The sequence below is a fragment of the Dunckerocampus dactyliophorus genome, chromosome 5 (assembly GCF_027744805.1).
Source record: "Dunckerocampus dactyliophorus isolate RoL2022-P2 chromosome 5, RoL_Ddac_1.1, whole genome shotgun sequence".
NCBI lineage: Eukaryota > Metazoa > Chordata > Actinopteri > Syngnathiformes > Syngnathidae > Dunckerocampus > Dunckerocampus dactyliophorus.
Genome location: NC_072823.1, coordinates 3,174,509 through 3,196,877, shown reverse-complemented (window position 1 = coordinate 3,196,877; position 22,369 = coordinate 3,174,509). Strand labels below are relative to the sequence as shown.

The 22,369-nt window shown below is 39.6% G+C and overlaps 1 protein-coding gene across 6 annotated transcripts in view; it reads left to right on the top strand.

Annotated features, from left to right (window-relative positions):
• Positions 1 to 22,369, top strand: part of il34 (interleukin 34) — a 70,311-nt gene that overhangs the window by 23,623 nt on the left and 24,319 nt on the right. For 5 of the 6 annotated variants that reach the window (XM_054775305.1, XM_054775306.1, XM_054775309.1 and 2 more), the window contains exon 3: positions 21,968 to 22,071. In XM_054775305.1, the coding sequence (XP_054631280.1) occupies positions 21,968 to 22,071 (104 nt within the window). Of the gene's footprint in view, positions 1 to 13,947; positions 14,092 to 21,967; positions 22,072 to 22,369 lie in introns of those variants that run through there. The other variant, XM_054775308.1, reaches the window with a different exon arrangement.

Sequence of the window (22,369 nt, the reverse complement as noted above, 5' to 3'; positions counted from 1 at the left end):
AAGTAACAAACAGGTTTTCTATGCTCTAGCTACGAAAATATACCACTTATTAAAATTTAATCCTATATCGCGGAGTTTGGTCTGGAACCAAATAACAGCCATAAACGCGGGACGACTGTACTAATAACTAATAAAGCTTTGTCTTTAAATATATAATGTTTTAGCCTTTTTACAAAATAAAAGAATAAAGATCAATATATTAAAATGGACCCCAGTGGAGGGATTGGGGGGCTACTCATAAAATGTCTTCAAGGTTAGCAGGTGTGAAAGTTGTTCTCAGCCATCCATTCCTTGAATATGGCCTTAGGCAAAGGTCAATTTTATTTTGTGTCTCCCAAAGGATCCATCACTTTAAATACCGACGTGGACAAATACCCCCCAAGCCACCAATAAGCCCATAACTGTGGAGTGCAAACAGCAACACGCACATGTCCGAGAAGTCATGGAACAATAAACTTTGGATCACTTTGTGCTTTCCTATAGTTGTCTTTAAAACCTTTTTTTTGTTTGGCTCTTGAAGTGATTAAAAAGTCTATATGTCCCTACACAAGCACAGCAAGGTACTTTTTGCAGCTCGTTTTTGGCCCTTTGCATATTGCATTTTTCTATACCGCTTGTCCTCACTAGGGTCGTGGACATGTTCAAGCCTATCCTAGCTGACTTCGGGCGTGAAGCGATGTCGTATGACATCTCCAAAGTGACGTTTACGTGATCCACCCAAACTACCTTCGCGATCGACGTAATCGGCACCCCTGGTTTGAAGTGTCTTGGCAACATATGTGTACCATATTATCACTGAGCGTTTTGCTGTTGGGTTTAACTTACGCTCACATGTTTCTCTTGCCCCCAGTGGCTTTGGTTACAACAAGCTGTTTAAATGTTTGCATTGGAAAGAAGCCTTTACGATTCTACACAGATTCCAGCATATAAAATCTTGTTGTGCAATCAGCTAGCTGACACTCTGTTGGGTAATGTGAGAATAAAGTCAGCAAAATGCATGAATCTGAAACAGGAAATCAAATAAGTCTAATAAGTAGTAAGAAATCTAAAAGCACATAATTATCTCTTGGGTGACTGGAAACAATCTTAGCTAGGAGCAAATCAATTTATTCTCCTCTCTGCCTGTATTTAACAGTTACGTAAACGCAGTGGCAAGTATGTTTCGCCAATGAAACTTTATGACTTTTACAATGACGGAACGTTAAAAGTACTTTGTGAAACCTATCCAAACATGCGCTACTGACCTGTAGCATAGTTTTGTTCCAGTTCCAGTAAATGAACAGATGTTCAACAATGTGACATCTTCCTCATTTGTCTAAATCAGTGGGTCACCAACCTTTTGGAGCCCAAGAGCTCTGGTCTCGGCCGTGAACCTGTACAACACATACATGTATCTGTATTTATTTTGTAGAATGGTTTTAAGAGTAAATACAAAGTTTTGTGTTATTATTGGTTATTGGCATCAACATTTCAGCTTTTTGTCATTGTGCCATTTGCTCTGTTTTTTACCATTCTTGATGTTTTTTACATTTTATTTTGTTTCTGCTGTGATGCAATGACAATGTCTTTGTCGGGGTCTGGCTTGTGGCGTCGGCTCTATGAACAAACTACAAGTCTTTTTGGCTTGTTGTGGGCGAGGGATGGTGGTAAGGGGAGAGGGGCTGCGTTGCAACACTCGCTGGTACTCGTGCGCTGGTACCACCGGTCGGGTTTTGGGGCCTGGGCTCCTGCCCGGGGCTTGGGGGTTTTGTGCCTGGAGAGCGGAAAGGCGTACGGGCGTGTTCAGTGGTCAAAAAGCGTGCCGGTTGGTCATTCTCTGGGAGGTGTGAAAAACTAAAAAAACTATTTCTTTCGCAGCGTCTTAAGATGCATGATATAATAACAGTGAGGGGTAAGCTTATCTCGGTGTTGTTTAGTTGTTTCCACAGGTCTCTGTGAACTTTGCACTTGTACAACAATACGTGTATTTTTGTTGGCGACAGGCCCGAGTCAGATGACTTGAGAAGTCTCACCCTGCGAAATATGAGATTAAAGTGTTGAAGTGAGTTGCCAGAAAAGGCCATCAAACACAGTAGCATGCATGTCAGTTTAAATATCATTAGACCGTCTGGGATGCAAATCTCTCAATTGCTTCTTAACTCATTCAGTCCAAGCCATTTTTTAAAAGACAACCCCCTCAGTACCGGCCATTTTAGGAACCTACCAAAAGAACTCTCGTCTTTCATCAGGAAAAAAAGTTTGTTTCTACCTTTTTCTGTTCTTTAGTAATCAGCAGTAGAACACAGGTCAGTTTCAGGAAAGTATCAGCTCCCGACTAGAAATGGTAGAAAACCAGCTTTTGGTGAAAAGATACATTTACCATACAGCAAAACAAAAACATCAAAGGTATTAGATCAATATCCACAGAAGACAAAATAATCCTCTATGCAGATGATGTGTTGATCCTCCTCCAGGAACCTCGCTCATCACTACAAGAATGTCTGTCAGTCATTCTCATGCCTATCTAATTATACCATTAACTTATCCAAATTTACCAGTGCATGGACCAAAAGGATGCGGCAGCGCTCACCTCACAGTTTCACCTTTCTGTAGGACACTTACAATATTTAGGAATCCATATATCCCCCAAGCTGTCAGAGTTGTTCAATCTATTGCACCCCACGAGTCGCTGGACAAATCTACAAATCTCACTGTCAGGAAGAATATCAATAATAAAAACGTCAGGTCTTCCGAAAATTCAGACAATTACATGCATGCTTTCTGGCACTGTACACCAATTAAACATTTTGTCACAGATCAGAAGTCACAAATCACCTATCACATACATTACACATATCCCTCGATGTCCTCAAGTCTGTATCTTAGGAGACACAGCATGTCATCAGTCTAATTACATAATCACACTATAACTACACTTTTTACAGCCCCCGCTGTCGCCATAGGAAAACAGTCCTCCTAAAGTGGAAAACAAGAAATCAACTGACCCATAACACACTGGAAGAATCTGTTAAGGGATCAACTTTCAATAAAAAAAGGCAGCATTGGTTAATCACAGCACACCTCGTTTCAACAAAATATGGTCCACGTTTATTCAGAAAGGTACATCTACAAATATCTGGTCTCAATTCCACAGAATTTCCCTAACCTTCTGCACGCTACACTCCTCCACGCTCTCTCGCTTCCTGTGGTGTGATTTTCCCTTCACTTGATCTCTGCCGAGCTCTTGTCAAATGCACTTCTGCCACCTTGTGGCCGTTTTTATGGATTAAAAGTGCTCTGAAGTGAAAGCCATTAGTGGAGAGTTGCAACACCTCTTTTTGCCTCTTGCGCAAAAAAAATGTAAAAGACGTATAGATATGTTGTTGGGATCGGCTGTTCGGGGTTATAAAAACGTATAAATACGTCTTTGGTATTGAATGAGTTAATTGACTGAGCCAGCCTAGGAAGTGTTTCTCCTGGCTCACTTCACCCAAGCTTATTCAGCCTGTAGTTTTCTTCTTCCATAGAATGCCTTTTGTGTAAATTTAGCACAGATACCGCAGTTTACTTTCATGTCTTAAGAGACACGTTCCTAGACTCAGAAAAGTGACAGACAAAGGCAATGTTGTAGCACTGACATTTCAAACAATTAGAATAGAATAGGCTTTTTTTGGCATTACACAGTTTGACACAAAAAATTGTGGGAAAACAGGAAAAACTCAAATCAACCAGTTAATGGGAAGATTTGTTTGTCTACTTCTGTGTATTGGCCACTGTTTTGTATGCCAACAAAACTCTCAGCTGGCTTGGCTTCGCAAACAAAGATTATAACAGATGTCCAAAGCTGTTGAGGCCGATCTTGGAGAGTGGCTGCAATGTGAATTTCACGGTTGGCAACACATTCTATTCTTTTGATACGCTTGTCCATAAGGGCAGCTCTGCCAGCCGTCTCGAACAAGGAGACTGACTTGCGAACAGTGTGTTGCCAAGCTCGTCAATCGGTGGCAAGATGTGACCACTGGTAATGGTCAATGTGGCAAACAGCCACAGATTTCTTAAGAGAGTCCATAAATCTCTTGGGTGCCACTCTGTTGACAGTATTGCATGTTTCACTCATTCAATCCCAGCCATTTTTCAAAAGACAACCCCTTCAATAGCGGCCATTTTAGACCATTTTGACTGATCTTTCAAGGCACACAGAATATTGTGTTCTATAGATATAAACAGGGAACCTACCAAAAGAAAGACTCCCGTCTCTCATCAGAAAAAAAGTTAGTTTCTACCTTTTTCTGTTCTGGAAAATCAGCAATAGAACATCGGTAAGTTTCAGGAAAATATCAGTTCCCAACTAGAAAAGGGAGAAAACAAGCTTTTTGTGAAAAGATACATTTCAAGAATAACTTTGACACAAATATTTTTTACTTTTGTGACAGCTCAAATATCTAAACAACTATACCAACATAAACAACACATCAAAATAACAAATTATTTACAAATATAATACCATGAACTATTTACAATTTTCACATTTGAAACCGAACTACTGTATGTGTGCACGTGTGTGTGCGTGTGCATATGTTAAAATTTCCCTACAATGCGTATTTTTTTTTTCGTGTGGTACGCAATGTAACAGCTGCCTTTATGATCTCATGAAAGACACAGTGCGGCAGCAAGATCAACACGGACACCACCTTTGTGTTTTGCCATGAGTTATTTCTTGAATTTAATAGTGTTTCTCACCTTCTTTATCAAACTGTTGGCTCTTACAACTTTTGTTTACCTCAATTTTGGGTAATTTCAAAAGCCGTGATCAAAAAGAAAAGCAGAGACACTATTCAATTCAAGAAATGACCCATGGCAAAACAGGAAGGTGGTGTCCGTGTGGATTTCGCTACCACAGTGTCTTTGTCTCAAATGTTTATTTATTGCTTTCATTCATCATTTCTATGTATTTCAAATTGTTTTATGCATGTAAAACTATAATTGTAAAACTATAAAATTTGTTTTGTGGTAACATTTTTGGATTAATTGGACTAACAGTACATGATTTCTTATGGGATTGGTTCAGTTAGAGTAAGTTTCGGTTAGATTAGATTCTAGCGCTAACCAAGGTTTCACTGCACAGTCATGGCTTAAAGTTTTGGGAGTGACTTAAATTTGCTATTTCAGTAACTCGGTTGCCTCAGTATTTTATAACAAACCATTTTATGTGTTTGTTATATACTGAAGAACAAGCAATTTTTATGGGGATCACAAAAATGAAAAATGAAGCAGCAAAGTTATTAAAGCAGCCAATTTAAGTCACTCCACCAATTTTTGGCCAAGACTGTAATGTAACGTAGCGTAATCCACCAGAAACAGCTTCACTGCAGTGAAAGTTCAAAATACTTCTCATGGTGCACATTGGAATGATGTAGTCCAGAGATTTAATGCTCTGCGATCAAAAGCATGCGTGCAAATAAAATTCACCATCTCTATCAGAGGTTTCCCAGGTTGTCCAAGTTCAGCTTTTTAGATGAATCTTAAAGCTGTACTAAAATTCCAACATTTGCCAAGATCTTATAGATCTGTATATGTGTTTTCCAATGTAGAGATGGTAACAAATGTTGATTTTCATGACTGAGGATAACACGTTTGACTCTGCGCAGGCAGCGTGTATTAAGTTCCCACTCTGTGACAACATGAATGTGAGTTTGAACGTCTCTGTATATATGATGGACTGCCGACCACTCCTGGGTGGAGTCCACCTTTCTTCTTAAGTAAGCTGGGATTGGCTACAGTTTCTGTGACCTTGAACACTATGAGAAAATTGATGGATGATCTGTGCTTCTCTGATGGGAATTGAATTGCGTTTCTCGCCTCAATAACCCAACATGGAGCCAAAGAAGGTTTCAAGTGGCCAAGCTGGTTTCAAGGTGAAACACACTATTGAATTGAATTGAGTTGGAATTCAAGAAATAACTCAATACAAGACAAACTAGACGGTGTCCGTGTGGTGTCTCACTGCCGCATTGTGTCTTTGGGAACAGTCACATCAAAAACCAGGTCAGTGAAGTTAAAAGTAACCTTACATGTTCATTTATGCCGTACTGTCATTTTTAGGTATTTCAAATAGTTTTATTCATGTAAAACTTAAAAAATGTGTTTTGTGTTAACATTTTTGAGAGTCAACCGCTGATGACATCAAAGACGGCTACGTAGCTGACTTCGGGTTCTGGGTGCCATTTTGTTAGCAAGCTTTTTAGAAGGACGTTTTGTGATAAAAATACATTCAGAACACAGTTGGACTCACGCAGTGTATTAACAACACGACTCGACGCGGGCTGTATTGTATGCTAACCGAGGCGAAATTTTGGCATGTCTGATGCAAACTGAAAAAACGCTCTAAGTGGGGCGGACGCTAACCAAAGTTCTACTGTATTTAGAATTGTTGTATGCATGTGGAGGTATAATTTTAAAACTATAAAAACATGTTTTGTGTTTACCTTTTAAGTGATGACATCATAGACAGACAACATAGCTGACTTCGGGTTCCGGGTGCCATTTTGAGACATTAAGAACACAGTTGGGCTCATGCATTGTCTTAATAACGCCAGCAAACGCGTGCCATATTGTACGCTAACCGGAAACCACATTCTAACCGGGGCGGACGCTAACCGATGTTGCACTGTAATGGCTATTTCCGATTATGTCGACAACAAACGATAACAAGAATCAACCTTTGGTCAAAAAACGTCTACCAGTGGATGCTTGGTGTGATGTGTTTGAGCCAAGAGTGTTCGACAGATTATTCCATGCTCTCCAAACAGTAACTCCCTCTTGATATACGAGATATGGGTTTTCAAAATGTGTCCAGACACAAACAGGCATGAACAAAGTATCATTTTGACATAGATATTCTTTAGTCTTGGCTTGAGGCAGAATTAGATGTTTATCTAATCATTAGTACACATTTGAGTGCCCGTCTCCTATTTCTAAAGATAAATCAAGTAAAAAACATCTGAATAAAAGTTTGTCTGGTAAACAGTTTGATGTGGTTTGATGTTGTTTTCCTGTCAAACAACCAAAAAAGACGTGTGGTCCCAATTTGGACCTGATTTATAGCCATTAAAAACAAGGACTGTAAAACACATGGCTGTGTGTGTGATTCAACTTGGCTTCTTTTTCTTAGAAATTAGTTGATTGTAAAAACAGACGTTTACTCCAATTAGGTTGCAAGACATTTTTGTAAGTACGAAACATTTATGTGTTTAGTTGTGACAAGGTGAATGAAAAGTGTAACTTATCAAGCACCGCTTCATAGGCCGACTTATGACATCATTTGTTGGCTATCCATAAGCGTCACTGGCAGTTGAAGATACTTTTATACACAGTCGTTCCTCGCCACTGCGCAATTTGAATTTTGTGGCATCACTCTATTACGGTTAAAAAAAAAAAGAATTAATAAATCTTGCTGTTTTGTGGTTGAATGCGGCCCATTATTAGTCAAAACATTTTAAGCAAGTTATACGTATTTATTGTCTAAATTAACTAATTCAATACCAAAGACATATTTATTGGTTTTGATAAACCCAAACGGCTGATCTCAGAGACATATTTACATTTTTTGGGCAAAAAGAAGTGATGACGCAACAGCACACTAATAGATGTCACTTTTACAACAGTTTTAAGCTACAAAAACGGCCACAAGGTGGCAGAAGTGCATTTGATAAGAGCTCGGCATGGCTCATTTGTCTGTAAAAACAAATGTGAAAATTGTAAATAGAATAATTTCATATTTGAGCTGTTACAAAAGCAAAAAAATTGTGTCATAGTGAAAGTTATGCTTGTAATGTATCTTTTCACAAAAAGCTTTTCTCCCAATTTTCTGGGTTAGGGTTAGGGTATTTTCCTGAAACTGACCTATGCTCTACTGCTGATTATGGAAAAAGGTGGAAAGAAACTTTTTTTTCTGATGAAAAACGAGAGTCTAATCTTTATTTTTCTCGGTTCCATGTTTATATAGCCATAAACACAATATTCTGTGTCTTGAAGGTCAGTCAAAATCATGTAAAAGGGTTGTCTTTTGAAAAATGTCACCACAAAATGGGTGCCACAACAACAGGCTTTTATTGCAGTTTTGAATTATCTCACAACAGGTACAAAAATCACTAATAAAAACACAGGCTACTGTTCAAGCAGTAAAGCTAAAGTTAAAACTTGACAAAGCTAAAACTCGGCCTGAACCCCCGACGTTACTTCCTGTTCCCCTGCCACTCTGGTCCACTAGGGAAAACATTTATAGCGACACACCCGAGCAGTCTTGGTTATGTCTTATTTGTTCTGATTATGTCTACTATGTTGGGTAATACAAGTGTAAAAGTGTGTTATTTCATGTCTAATTTGCTCTAATAATGTTCAGAAACGTATTTCGAAGGTAGGAAACAGGTTATCTATGCTCTAAGTACAAAAATATTTCAATTTTAAATTACGAATCCTGCTTGGCGGAAATTCACTTATCACAGTCTGGTCTGAAACCGATGAACTGCAATAAAAGATGGATTACTCTACATTTTGTCCCTCACACCTGTCCCTATTGCCAGAATAATGTATCTTCTGAAACTTCTGAAAGATGGACATGTGCTTTTGATGAATTCTTTCAATGACAAGACACCTAAACCGACGCACATCTGTGCCCCAGATATCAGCGGAGTGAACCTTGGAGACTGGGTGCATTGACACCACACATAATTTAAAACAGGTAGCTTTTCAGAAATAAAGGCTTGGCTGACTGATTGATGGGCTCGTCATCTCGTCTGGGAAGACTTTGTACAAGATTTGTATCTGTTCATCCACGTGAATATTCTCATTTACCCGGGTCATTGTATTCTAAGGGCATCAAAAATTGTCCTATCTAGTCTTCGCCTGCTCGGGTGAGCAGTGCTTCTAAGACTGCCTGAACAGACGAGCTGCAATCGATTCAATACCCTGAGAACAAAAGACAACATCCGCAAAACAGAGATCAGATTCGGGTTCAATTCATCCAAGCATGCATTTTGGAGTCTAGCCGGAACAGAAAGCATACAGGTGTCCAAAAACATCTTTATGTGATGAAAATAGGGGGAAACTATGAGGTCTAGGCCAGACTCACACATTGTCACACCTTTTAAATGCTTTACAATTGCACAACAGTGCATTCATGTGACGTACAGCAAGGTTATGTTCACACTGCAGGTCAATTCAGATTTGTTTGCTTAAATGTGACTTGCATTTTATTTGATCAGGTCCGTGTCAACAGTACAATTGCAATTTTTACATTTTTTAAGGCTTTTGTTTGTATATATCCGAATATAAATCCAATATGTATCGGATGCTGCTGCAGTCTGAACATTTGAGTTGCGTATATCCGACCTGTCCTCAAAAAGCGTGTTTTGCAGTATGAGAGTTGGGGACAGGTACTGACAGGTGGAGGCAAAGGTTCTTGTCATCTGAAAATTATTTTAAAAATCCGTGTCAGTGCAGCAGCTCACGTCAATGTCACAGCAAGTCCTTCTGTCTTCCTTCTTAACTTCCTACACAAAATAATTTAGTTAAGAAAATGTTGACTCCGGTTGCACAAAATCCTTGAAATTGCTACAAAAGCGCCAGGACTGACTCCACGAATTGGGGCCATGTTTACTTTCGTAAACACAGGGCACCGCGTGTGACGTTGTGTGTTGTGCGCATGTGCGTCACTTTCCAGGCGCATTGCGTCGACTTTAACATGTTGCATTTTTTTGGTGGACTGAAGTAAACCCTCGTTTATCATGGTTAATTGGTTCCAGACATGACAGTGATAAGTGAATTTATGCTAAGTGGGAGTTCTTATTTATAAATGGAATGTTCTCGTAGTTAGTGCATAGAAAACCTGTTTACGACCTCCTAAATATGGGTTTTAACATTATTAGAGCCCTCTAGACATGCAATAACACCCCTATGGTAACCTTTACATTCATATTACCTAATATAGTAGATATAATAAGAATAAATAAGCCATTTAAGACATTAATAAGACTCATGCTTGTGTGTGTTCCCTAGGACAACTGAGTGGAAATAACATCAGGGGTTCGGAGATGAATTTCGGCTTTGTGTGGGTAATGGATTACTGTGTCTGTTATGAGATCATTCAAACCTGCAGTAAAATCAAGTTGTTCTGGAGATCAAGTCTGGTGATTGTTTGTCTCACCGTACACTGCAGTAACGTTACTGACACCAAATGGACAGTGTAGAATACTACATGTCAGCGTTTACATGTGTCTTTTGAATGTCTTATATTTGTATTTTAGTTCATTTAGCCTTTTTATGCCTGAAAATGCTTAATTTAGGCAAAAAAAGTCAAATTTGCTTCAATATGCATATTTCTTAACTAATAATAGGCTATATTCAACCACAAAACAGCACGATTGAGAGAGTGAATCCGCAAAAGTCAAAGCGCGAAGTCATGAGGGACTACTGTGTCTATAAGATGGGATTTTTAACAAAAAATCCAAATTGGGCATCATATCCTGCAGTGTGCATGTAGTATAATTTGCATTCAACAAACCGTCCCTCTGCCTGTTAGCAACTTAGCTGCTAGTCGTGTAATAGAAATGCATGATTCACCACTTGGCAGAACACATTTATATTACACTCGAGTGCAATATTAACATGCCTGATTTTGCTCCAAGCGACACTTGGGCTTGTGCTTTGCGATGCACATGAAGCTTGCAGGGCCGTGGAAACTAATAACATGGACCTCCCAGCAAATCTTTCCAGTCACTGAGTGACCACAGGCTACTCCGTCCTGAAACTTTACATGGTCCGCCACTTTTGTGGATGAGCCCCGCGTGGTTCCTAATTTGGTCCGTCCTTTCATTAAGATTATCCTGGAGCCTATCCCAGCTGACTCTGGGCGAGAGGCGGAGTACACCCTGGACTGCTCACCAGTCAATTGCAGGACACAAACAGACAAACAACCATTCACACTCATATTTACTTGCACTGTGAGAGGCAGTAATGTGCTGCAACACACCCAGACTGCCGGAAAATTAAAAGAAGAGTCGGGCTGTTAGCTGATCTTATCTTGCTCAATTAGGGTGATAATTTGTTGCCAACTCTGTGGTGAGGCTTCTGTGACAAATTAAATAAACAATAAACACTGGACGTGCTAGCTGGCTGCTTCTCGATCATCTTTTGTTTCGTTCCATGTCACGATTCCCCCTCCGCCTCATGACCACTGCTGGCCTGCGCTCCCACTGAGCATTCGTGCTTCGTTTGCTTACTGCAATCTCCATGACTTTGTGGATTATTTTCAGTCTCATTTTGAATCATCATGATTAGTCGTTATTCGCAGTCGAACCTCAGTTAGCGTACGTCCCGTTTAGGGTGTTTTTCGGTTAACATCGAAAATTTATGACTAAAGGTTGCCTCATTTGTTTGTATCTATGCCAGCGATGCACAGCAGTGCCTCGCTTTTCTTATTAATTTGTTGGAAAAGGTCAGACAAAAATGGAAATATTTCCCATAGGAAATAATATAAAACGCACGAAAGACCGTTTCTGCCACTGAAAGATAAAAAATATCCCAATGGTAAGTCATAATCCGGAGATAAAAAGTCGAAATTATGACATAAAAAGTCATAATTATGAGATTAGAAAGTCATAATTATGAGCTACAAACTGCACGTACCGAGTGCCATGTGATGGACTCCACTGAAGAAGGCGGCACATGCACATTTTGTATATCATCATTTTGACTTTTATCTCGTAATTATGACTTTTTATCTCATAATTTTGACTTTTTTTACCTCATAATTATGACTTATCTCATAATCAGGACTTTTTATCTCAAGATATTGACTTTTTACCTCCTAATTATGACATTTTCTCTCATAATTATGACTTATCTCAATTATGAATTCTTAACTCATAATTTTGACGTTTTATCTTATAATTATTACTTTTAATCTTATAATTTTTACTTTTTACATCATAATTATGACTTATTATCTTCTAATTATGACTTTTTGTCATATAATTATGACTTTTTACCTCATAATTCTGACTTTTTATCTCGTAATTATGATTTTTCATCTCATATTTTTGACTTTCTACCTCATAACTATGACTTTCTTATCTCATGATTATGACTTTTTATCTCATAATTATGACTTTATCTCATAATTTTGACTTTTTACCTCATAATTATGACTTTTTATTGGTTAATTATGACTTACAATTGGGCTATTTTCTTTCTTACCGTGGGGGAAACGGGCTTCCATAGAAACTAAATATGTTGTGCTTTATGTGTGATAATGTTTCATCTTGAATATTTCATTTATTTCGGGGGTTCCAATCCCCACACTGCATAGTAGCGTACTGTGTGTGTGTGTGTCTGGGTGAGAGAGTGGGGATTAACCCGAAAAAGTAGCTTTTTTTGCTGGTTAAAAGTATTTTTATACTTTGGATTCTGGTTTATCATGTTTGTTAAACTTTCCACTTCAATTTGTTTTCAAATGAATAAGCAGGCTTAAATCATAGTGATGGCGAGTGGACAAAAAAGCAAAGCTCAAATTCAATGCATTCAAATGGAAGGATCATCAGACTGGAATAAAAGATATCTCGGATGATTACTTGTCTGTTTATCAATGGTGATGAGAAACTATCAAAATTTGACCATGCAAAATACAAATTTCTTGACTCAGCTCCAATATGTAGCATTACCTTTCCGCAGTGGTGAGGTGTCACTATGGCGGTAAAGTAGTTATTTGGCGTAACAATGTTAATAACGTCGCTGTAGCAGGTCACACTATATGTGAATGGAGTGCTGTGGACGCGTTTGGAGGTTTTTTCAAAAGGCTTTATAGGCGGGATAAGTGTTTCCCATTATGTGCATTCTTAGCTGTTTCTTTTTTTATCTGTTTTTATATTAAAAAGAGAAACATAAAAGAGAAAGACGTACAGTATGTGTTCATGTCTCACATAAGGATTGTGGATGATGGTCAAAATTCCCCAAATAGTGCAGTGTTTTACCTCATAATTATGACTTTTTATCTCATAATTTTTACTTTTTACCTCATAATTATGAGCCTCAGGCCACGTATAATGTGGCGAGGTGGCACTTTGCCAGTAAAGCAGTTATTTAGCGTAACAATGTTAATAACAAATAACAACGTCGCTGTAGCAGGTCACATCATATGTAAATGGTGTGTTGTTGACGTTTTACGGACTTTTTTTCAGAAGGCTTTATCGGCGGAATAAGTGTTTCCAATTACGTGTATTCTTAGCTGTTTTTTTTCATCTGCTTTTATATCTTTTGAACGTACATAAAAGAGAAAGGCATATGTGTTCATGTCTCACATAAGGATTGTGGATGATAGGCAAAATTCCAAAAAAGTGCTGTTTTTCTTTAAGTGTGCAGTAGTAGGAGGTGCATGGCTTCATTTCTGGAAAGATATGCGACTGTTGTAAAAAGTTTGAGAACCACTTACAAAGGTGCATAATTAACCTGTGTATCCACCTGTTGCTATTCATACCACATTTTTGTTTGGTGGTGTGTTGCGAGATGGCCCCATAAAAGTTAGGGAATACTACATTAGGCAATCGGGCCATTGCTGATTTTGGTCATAAGGAAAATGTGTGTGTACTTTAGATACATGGTCTGATAGTGTAGCTAGATGGATTGAACGCAGAAGATTCTTTTGAGTGGCTGAACCCGTAACCTTGATCATTTATGCAAGTCAAAAACAAGGCATTTTGCAGAGTGATGAGATACATGCTTAGATGTTGGGTCAGATGCGCTGATCTAATCTGCTGTGCAGTAAGGCAGTGGTCCCCAATCTCCGGGCCGTGGCCCGGTACCGTGGGCCACCGTGGGTCATTTGTTACCGGGCCGCAGAGAAAGAAAAAATAATTTCCATTATTTCATTTTTTTAATGTTTTATTTTGAAAAGTGGCCGGATTCTCTCCTTTACATCCGTCTCACTTGACGCATGTCCATTGTGCGTGTGCTAACTTTATCTCATGCCGCACAGATAGACTACTACTGTATTTTTACCATTTTTCTTTCACCTCATATTTGTTGTCAAATGCTGATACTATGTGGGAATGCATAAAGGTAAGTTTGGATGACTTATTGACTGCTAATGTGCACATTTGTGCACAAGTTAATTCATGCTAGCGCACTGCCTTTTAATCTCTCTGGAAAAACTTGGCTGGAACTTGACACAATACATAACAAATAAGATAAATTAGATCGCTATAATGTACGTCCACGGGAGATTTGTGGGAACACAAGCCGGTCCGTGGGTCAAAAAAGGTTGGGGACCACTGCAGTAAGGGTTCTTCTGTGAACATGCACAAATCTAACCTCAACACGATTACCTGCTGGGTGTTTTTAGATCAGGTATCTCTCCAGAATTGGCGTAACGGGTCGCTGGGCTTTGGTGGTGTTTTGAATGAAGTTTTCCCAAGACCCGGGACACTGTAGCTATTCCTGCTGTGAAGCATGATTACAAATGTCAAATATTTTTGTGAGCGCAATATTTCATTCTGGTCTTCAAACATCCTTTTCACTCATGTTCAGTCACTCACACCCTTTCCACCTGCTTATTGTATACATTTCAAGATAAGAGAACATGAGGAAATGAATACAACGAGGAGATATGTGCATATGTCTAAGATAATATCACGGACAAGTCACATGCTATGTGGAATTGTGAAGCAGGATTGTATAAAGGTCAGGACGTAATCAGTTCAACGGTACCACCTGTCGATGTGAAGAGTTATTTAAGTTGTCAGCGTATGTCCCGGTTCGCATGTTTTTCAGTTAATGTCTCGGTTTGCATTTCTGGGTTAGTGTACAATATGGCGCACGTCTTGTTGTATTATTACTACACAGACGCACAGACCATAGAGGATGTGGAGTCAAGGCAGACGGCAAGGCATAGTCCACGTGCATAGGGTGACCAAAAGTCCTGTTTTCACGTCCTGTTCTGGCTGGTTTTTTTTTTGTTTTTTTTTTTAAGAAACTGATGAAAATGTTCGGCTTGTTTTTCATATTTTTCATTGTTTTTCATTGGGCCTGTAAATTGAGCAGCATAAGGGTACTCTGCTTTTTAAAAATGTATTTATGAATTAGTGTTGCCAGAAAGCCAAAAAAAATTGAAAAAATATGCACGGAGTTAATAGTTCATAGTCTTACGTTGTCCGAGTTGAAGTCTGGCGATTGAGGATGTCATGCACAACGGCGGTTCAAATTCCCAAGGTCTTGTGTTTTTACAAGCTCCATTTTTCCCAAAAACATTGGTTACACTCCAAAGCTCAACAAGTATTTGACCTCAGGCTCCTGTGTTTTTGAACTCTCTTCTTTTGGAATTTGTGTCTTTGGTTATAGATACTATTTTGTAATATAATAATTTCGATCCACGTGTACGAGGCACACTTTAACCATCAGAGCTCCACATATCCCGGGTGAAACCTGCAGCTGTTGGGTTTTGTTTTAAATCACGAGGTATGTTTTTGCCTGTACTTTTTGCCAGTTGTTGAAGCAATACATTCACCTACTTTTTCAGTGATCCACCTTGCCTTTTTGCTCTCTTTTGGATGTTTGTCTTTCTTCTGAAAGTTCAGAGTTTGTTGCTTTGGCGTGGCAGCCTTTTTGTCGGTGGCCATGCTAGCCACTTTTTACTCCATTTAGCAGGAAGCTTCTTTATCAGCAACACTCTCACCTTCACTTGACAAAATTCTCTGTATGTGGACCTATTTGAATTTTAGTTGACTCCTCCTGATTTAGGTAGTAGGTTAGTAATAAATGTCGTACAAACTGTATATATATATATATATATGTGTGTGTGTGTGTGCGTGTGTGTGCGTGTGTGTGTGTGTGTGTGTGTGTGTGTGTGCATTAATGGTGTCACAAGACACTGAATTCATAGGTTGAGACAATACACGAGATTGAGTCTATGAGAACGAGACGAGATGAGAGTTTAACATTACTTTTAAGAGAAATACAATTAAAAGATATAAAAAAAAATATGCCAATATATTGGAATCTAATAATTTAATTTGTCCTACGTTATACTCTTCTGCATTCTGTGTGCATGCTAGCGACCCCGCCTCTCCCCCCACCGAGACAAAGAGACTGTATGACTGACAAACGGGCTCACTTCGTTCATGCCGTTGTTCTGTTCATTGAAACAAATGGGCCAAGGTCCTGAAACCAATGCACAGTGTCCAAACTTTTTAGCCACTTCTTCTTTGTTGGTGCTCGGCGGCTTCTGCTTTGTTGCTGTTTGAAGCTATTTCTATACCGGTCGATGAAGTGGGCATCGAAATTAGAGCTCGAAATAATAACGTTTGAATGATCCCGGAAGAATTGCAATGCTGAAGACTCGATGCCCAACCCGAAAGAAAGCACAAAGGTTACACCAGAAGAATTTGGCAAAAAGTACAGAGATGAACCTTAAAAATTCATCAGTCCATAAAACCTTTGTCTCAAAATTGTTTAGGCTAATCTCTTTTTGACATACCCCATCCTGACTTTAATATGTTTGTGGTGTAGCCATTGTACTTTTTTCATGAAGTCTTCTATGAACAGTAGATCGCGACCCCTTCAATTCTGCTTTCTGCAGACTGTTTCTGATGTCACTAACAATTGTTTTATGGTCTTTATTACAACTCTCACAATTTTTCAGTCAAGTCATCCAATTTGGACTTGAGTCAGACTCGTGTCACAATTTTTATGACTTTGGATGCGACTTGACAACATCATTAAAGACTTTCAACTAAACTTGGACTTTGACATCAATGACTCGGGACTCGACTCTGACTTGTAAAATTCTTGAGATTTCCAGTGTGTGTGTCAGCAAAATGTGTCCCCATTCAAAGTAGTCAACTAACATGATTGTTATTATGTAATTTCAACATTTTCCCTTTGAATTTGTCTTATTGAATGCATCTATTATGTCACGTTCTCGGTGTGGTTTGGACCCCAATATGCAGAGACGAAGCCACGGAGTGCAAAAAGTAAGGGTACTTTAATTATAGAAGCAGGAGAAACAAAAGGCGACAGAGGAAAGGCTCTGTGACAAAGGTGCAAGTAGTACAGGTAAGTAAATTGTTTAAGTTACCGCACTGACTTGGAGACGAGAAGCATGGATAACAAAGACAATAATAATGAACCAGCGCCGCACATTCGAACGCACCGGCCTTTTATCTGCCATTAATGTTAATTGGCCGCAGGTGCGCGGCCACCAGGCGAGAAGCGGCTGCCTCTTCCTCCCCGGAGAAGGCACAGCCCGCCAAAATAAGAGCGCAGGACAGGGAACACTCGTTCCCGTCCTGCAGAACGTCACATATTAACGTCCAATTAGGCTGAAAAACTAACAACGCCGTTGACATGTGAATGAAAGGCTGAAACAAGGAAGTACCTTACAGTTTCGAGCCGAAAACATTCCAGTGTGGACAGGCGATCCACGATGCTGGTCTCCACTTTTGTTTAGTTTTGCTGGAATTTTGCCTTCCCCTGAGGTGCACTTGTAGTTCTTGCTGAATTAATATGAATTAATATATATAAAATAATAATATAAATACAAGGACCATGACAGACGGCAGCCCTGTTGAGCATTTAGGTTAAAGAAAGTGCATGGGGAGAAGTCTTCAGATTACCAAATTACCTGAATGACAGAAGTCTGCAATATTCGACTGGCTGTTTCACAAAACCAAAGTAGCTTTTGAGTAATCCCAAACCTTGTAATGGAAAAACATATGTCATCATCAAAAGCTTAGTCAGAATGAGAATGTAATCATGGAATAGTATACTTGTAGTTCCAAGTGCAAATGTTGTATGTGAAAACAAAGCGTGTGTAACAGTACAAATATGTTGAAGAAGAATGCTTGTGGCTGAGAGGTGAAATATGCGTGTATTAAATGAAACTTTCGTGACGGACTTATGGCTTGTATGGCTCCACATTTTAGTCCAGTTGCCCTGGCTGTGACTTGATCTTTGCATGACCTGGACGGCTGGGAATCTTCACAGACATGTTAATTATATGTACGACAATGAGTTGTTGTAAGTTACGGTTGTTTAAGGGCATGCAACACCATCACTTATATGAACAAAGAAGTGCACAGCCGTTACCATAATGACAGGCTGATAAGCCTGCTTTATGACCAAATTGTAAGTGTGAAATCTATCAGAAGAAGCAAAACCTGTGCAGTTGTCCCTCGCTACATCGCGGTTCAAATATTGCGCCCTCACTTTATTGTAGTTTTTCACAAAATAATTCATTAATAAATGATCTCTGTTTTGTGTTTGAAGACTGCCAATTATTAGTGGAAACATATGCATAGTTAAGCAAATTGTACTTATTCTTGGTCTAAATTAAGCAGTTTCAAGCATAAAAATGACTAAATGAATTGAACAAATGAACTAAAACACAAATGCAAGGTAGAAGAAGCATTCTAATTGTGAATGTCGTACTGTATTCTACTAGGTGTCGGTGTTCGGTGAGATGAGGGCCAGACGTGATGGCCAGAAAATGTTTAAATGATCTCACAACAGGCTCAATAATAATAACATAATAATCATAATAATAACATGGGCTGATGTTGGGGCCATAACACTCCACAAGCTAAAACTCAACTCTGAACCTCCGACATCACTTTCTGTCCTCTACAGACCTGTCCGCCCACCATTAAGGCCTGCTAGTGAACACCTTTACTGTGAGACACACGAACAGGAGTTTTATTTACATCTTAAATGGCTTATTTACTCTTATTATGTGTACTGTATTGGGTAATGCGAGTGTAAAGCTAGTTAAAGCTACCATTACAATACATTGATGAGACAGTCGCCATCGCGGGAGGTACAGTACGCTGTCCAGAAAAAAACAGCACGGAACTGCTAACGTGTGAGCTTATTTATGTCTAATACGTCATATTTTTCTGATTATGTCTGCTATATTGGGTAATTAAATGTAAAGGCAAGTATATGGGTGTTATTTAATGTCTAGAGGGCTCCAATGATGTTAAAACCATATTTAGAAGATCATAAACAGGATATCTATGCCATAACTACAAAATATTGAATGTATCAATACTGAATGCCAATTCCCGGAAATTCACTTATCGCCATGAGGTCTAGAGCCAATTAAATGTGATAAACGAGGGTTGACTGTCGTGTATTCAGACACACTTTGCTTTTTCATCCCATGTTATGCATGGGCGCATTGCGACCTTCTCAAGGAAAACTGCAGTATGACACAAACAAGTATTTAGACCCTTCTTTCATTTCTCCTTATTTATAAACCTTGATTGGTGACTACCTGAGCTACAGTCATGTCAAGAAAAACAAATGGGCAAAGCCTGGGTTTGCTACTGGAACACTGCAGCATTGTTACTAACACCATAGTACATAGAACCAGGAGAAGCATGAAAGAGGTGACCAAGAACATGATGTTCACTCTGGCTGAGCTCAGAGAAGAGATCCTGAATGCAGACATTCTCGAAGTTCCTGACACCAGTGGGTGACAGAAAAAGACATATGAATAGAGTTTGCAGGAGAATACCCCAAGGACTTCCACACTGTGAAACACATGATTCTCTAATCTGATGAGCCCAAGACTGAACTCTGCCTCTTTTATTTTAAGTGATATGGGTAGAAGAGAGTAGGTATTATCATTACCTAACCAATACTTATGTTCAGGGTCACAGAGGGGCCTGGAGCCTATCCCAGTTGATTTAGGCTGATATGTGGACTACACTCCAGAGAAGTCTCCAGTCCAAGTGATTGGGAATGTATTGAGTTGAATTGATCCCATGTGAGCTACACAAATGTTTGCGACACCGCTACCACTACACTACCAAATGCACTGATTCATTGCGTGCTCAGTTTGATGTAGCTTCTGGTTAGTTTTTGCTGTGACAGCCTTGGCAGTTGAGAGCCATTCTAGTCCATTCACCTGTTGTTTACTGCTTTTAATATTTAATTTCTTCTACGTTACACTTTTCTGCACTCTGTGTGTATGCTACCGGCCCCGCCTCCACCCACCGAGACAAAGAGACTGCAAGACTAACAAAATGGCTCACTTTGTAACAAAAGCACCAAGGTGCTGAAACCAAAGCATGGAGTGAAGCCGAGAGACGAGGAGAACAGACAAACATGCAGATTATCGAGTTATCGAGCCCATTTTCATTTATTGTGTGATTAACTAATTCATTATCATCCCAGGCCCACGTGACATTTTTTTTCTGAACGAGAAATCTGGTCATCTTTGAATCTCTTGTGACACGAGATCTTGTGACAGTGACAGAAATTGGTAGCTTTTTATCTGCAGATGTACACAATTACACACGATGGATGATGGAAAAAATGTTGAAAAGCAGTGTGTTTCGGGGTTTTAATGCTTTTATACTATAAAATGCCAGTTAACCCTGGGAAAAAGTAGAAAATATAGTCATTCACAGGCAATAAGACTTCCAAAATAGGTGACAATGACTTTCAAGTCATCACACATGTAAGGTGTTCTTTCCTGCCGTGGCCGTTAGAGCGGCTGCAGGGTCGTCAGCTGGTGCCGCCTTTCACTAATGTTTTGTGCCCTGAGCCACAGCCAAGTGGTATAGAAGGGGGTGTCCCCCCGTTACTCCGTGCAGCTGCCTTTCCTGGGGTGTGAACCCTCAACTATTGTCCTTCCTCCTCAGCCATAGCCAGAAGCTTGCCTTTTTAGCCTCTTCCCCTAGCTCTTTCAGGGCTTTACACAGGCTTGGTTAGATTGGGATATTGCCTTAATGTAAAAGCACTCATGTTCCAATCTTTTGACCTCATTCACCACCATGGCCTTGAGTTGCTTCTTGTTGACTTTGGACCAAAACTGTTGCGGCGTTGCCCAGCCTTCTCTGGCGCAGCCCCATGCAGGTTGGAAATGTCATGTTGTGCTTCAGCATATTTAGGTCAAACAGACTTGTGTAAAAGCAGCGGGGCAGGCCCAGCCACTTGATGATGAAACAGATGAAACTGTTGGCGAGGCTGTCAGTCTTACTGACTAATGATGTGGGGAGTTCACAAACCTTTAGGGCCCTCAACACGGTTGGTAAAGCGTGTACTGGTAGCATTTGCTGGTACTGGTAGCAGCTTGTTCTTCCCAGGCAGGGAAGCGGGTCAATAGCTTAATTCCTCTCCTAACTTTTTGTTTTTAACATTAATTAATTATTTTTTCTAAGACGACCCTTATGGTCTAGGGCAGGGGCCATCAATTACACGGGGGCCAACACTCAAAGCCTACTTTTGTGGGCCAAACTGGACATTACCGCCCACCCACATGGACATTTTTTCTTTTTTACATTGGAGTGGGGAAAATGTGCATTTTTTTTGTGTCCATTCATTCCTGCTTTCCGATAGCCCGCCGATATATGACTATAGTTGTTTAGGCGTAGTTGTTTGTTTCAGTGACGTGATTGTTGATTGGCCACCTCTTCATCATTCTTTCAGTGTCCGCGCGAAAGCTACAGTATTTTATATCAACACAAAAACATCACAATCCGTGAGATGAGTTTGCAGCTGTGGGGTGGACAGATAACGCTTTTCCGAGCATACTTTGCTGTAGTTAAAATGATCACTTTTGACTGTCTTATGCCTCTTTAAGGTGTTATTTTGTACAAACAAGGTGTAATAGTTAAAGTGCTCTGTAAGCACTTTGTTTCGTAAAGCGGTCCCACTCAATGCTATTTTCCAAACAGTTCTGCGGGCCGGATGAAATTGCAACACAAGCCAGATTTGGCCTAGACATGTGGTCTAGGGGTTCTTGGTGAGGCCTGATTAATTCTGGCTGAACTCAGTGATCCACATTAGGTTTGTCTTTAAAGCCTATAATTGATCACACATAAGCAGCCACATGGTCAGAATGCAGCCTTAGGTCCGAATTCAACCACACAAATACTGTTAAATAGAAGCCCGATTGTCTCCTGATGATTTGTCTTCTGTTTTATCCCCATAGGCCTGTTTCTTCTCATGCCTGTTCTGATGGCCCCAACACCTCCAAGCATGTGCACCCCTTTGAAGACCATCAATGACAGTCTCAGCCATAGGAGACGCTACATGGTAAGACAATAATGGCATGTTGCAATCTCACATTTACATTGTGCTATATTTTAAATCATTTTAATTACAAAGTACAGCGAGAGCTTACATGGCTGTATAATTGGTATTTTGGTTTATTTTATTGGTATTTTGCTCACCTGACCTGAAGCTATGTACCCCCTATTCTTGCACACGTATAAAACATAAACACACAATGAGCGCACAATCTTCATTTGAGATATTTAATTAATTAATATATGATTACAGATTTGTGTGGGTTTTTTTTAGGAAAGAAAATCTTTACACAAGAGCGTGTCCT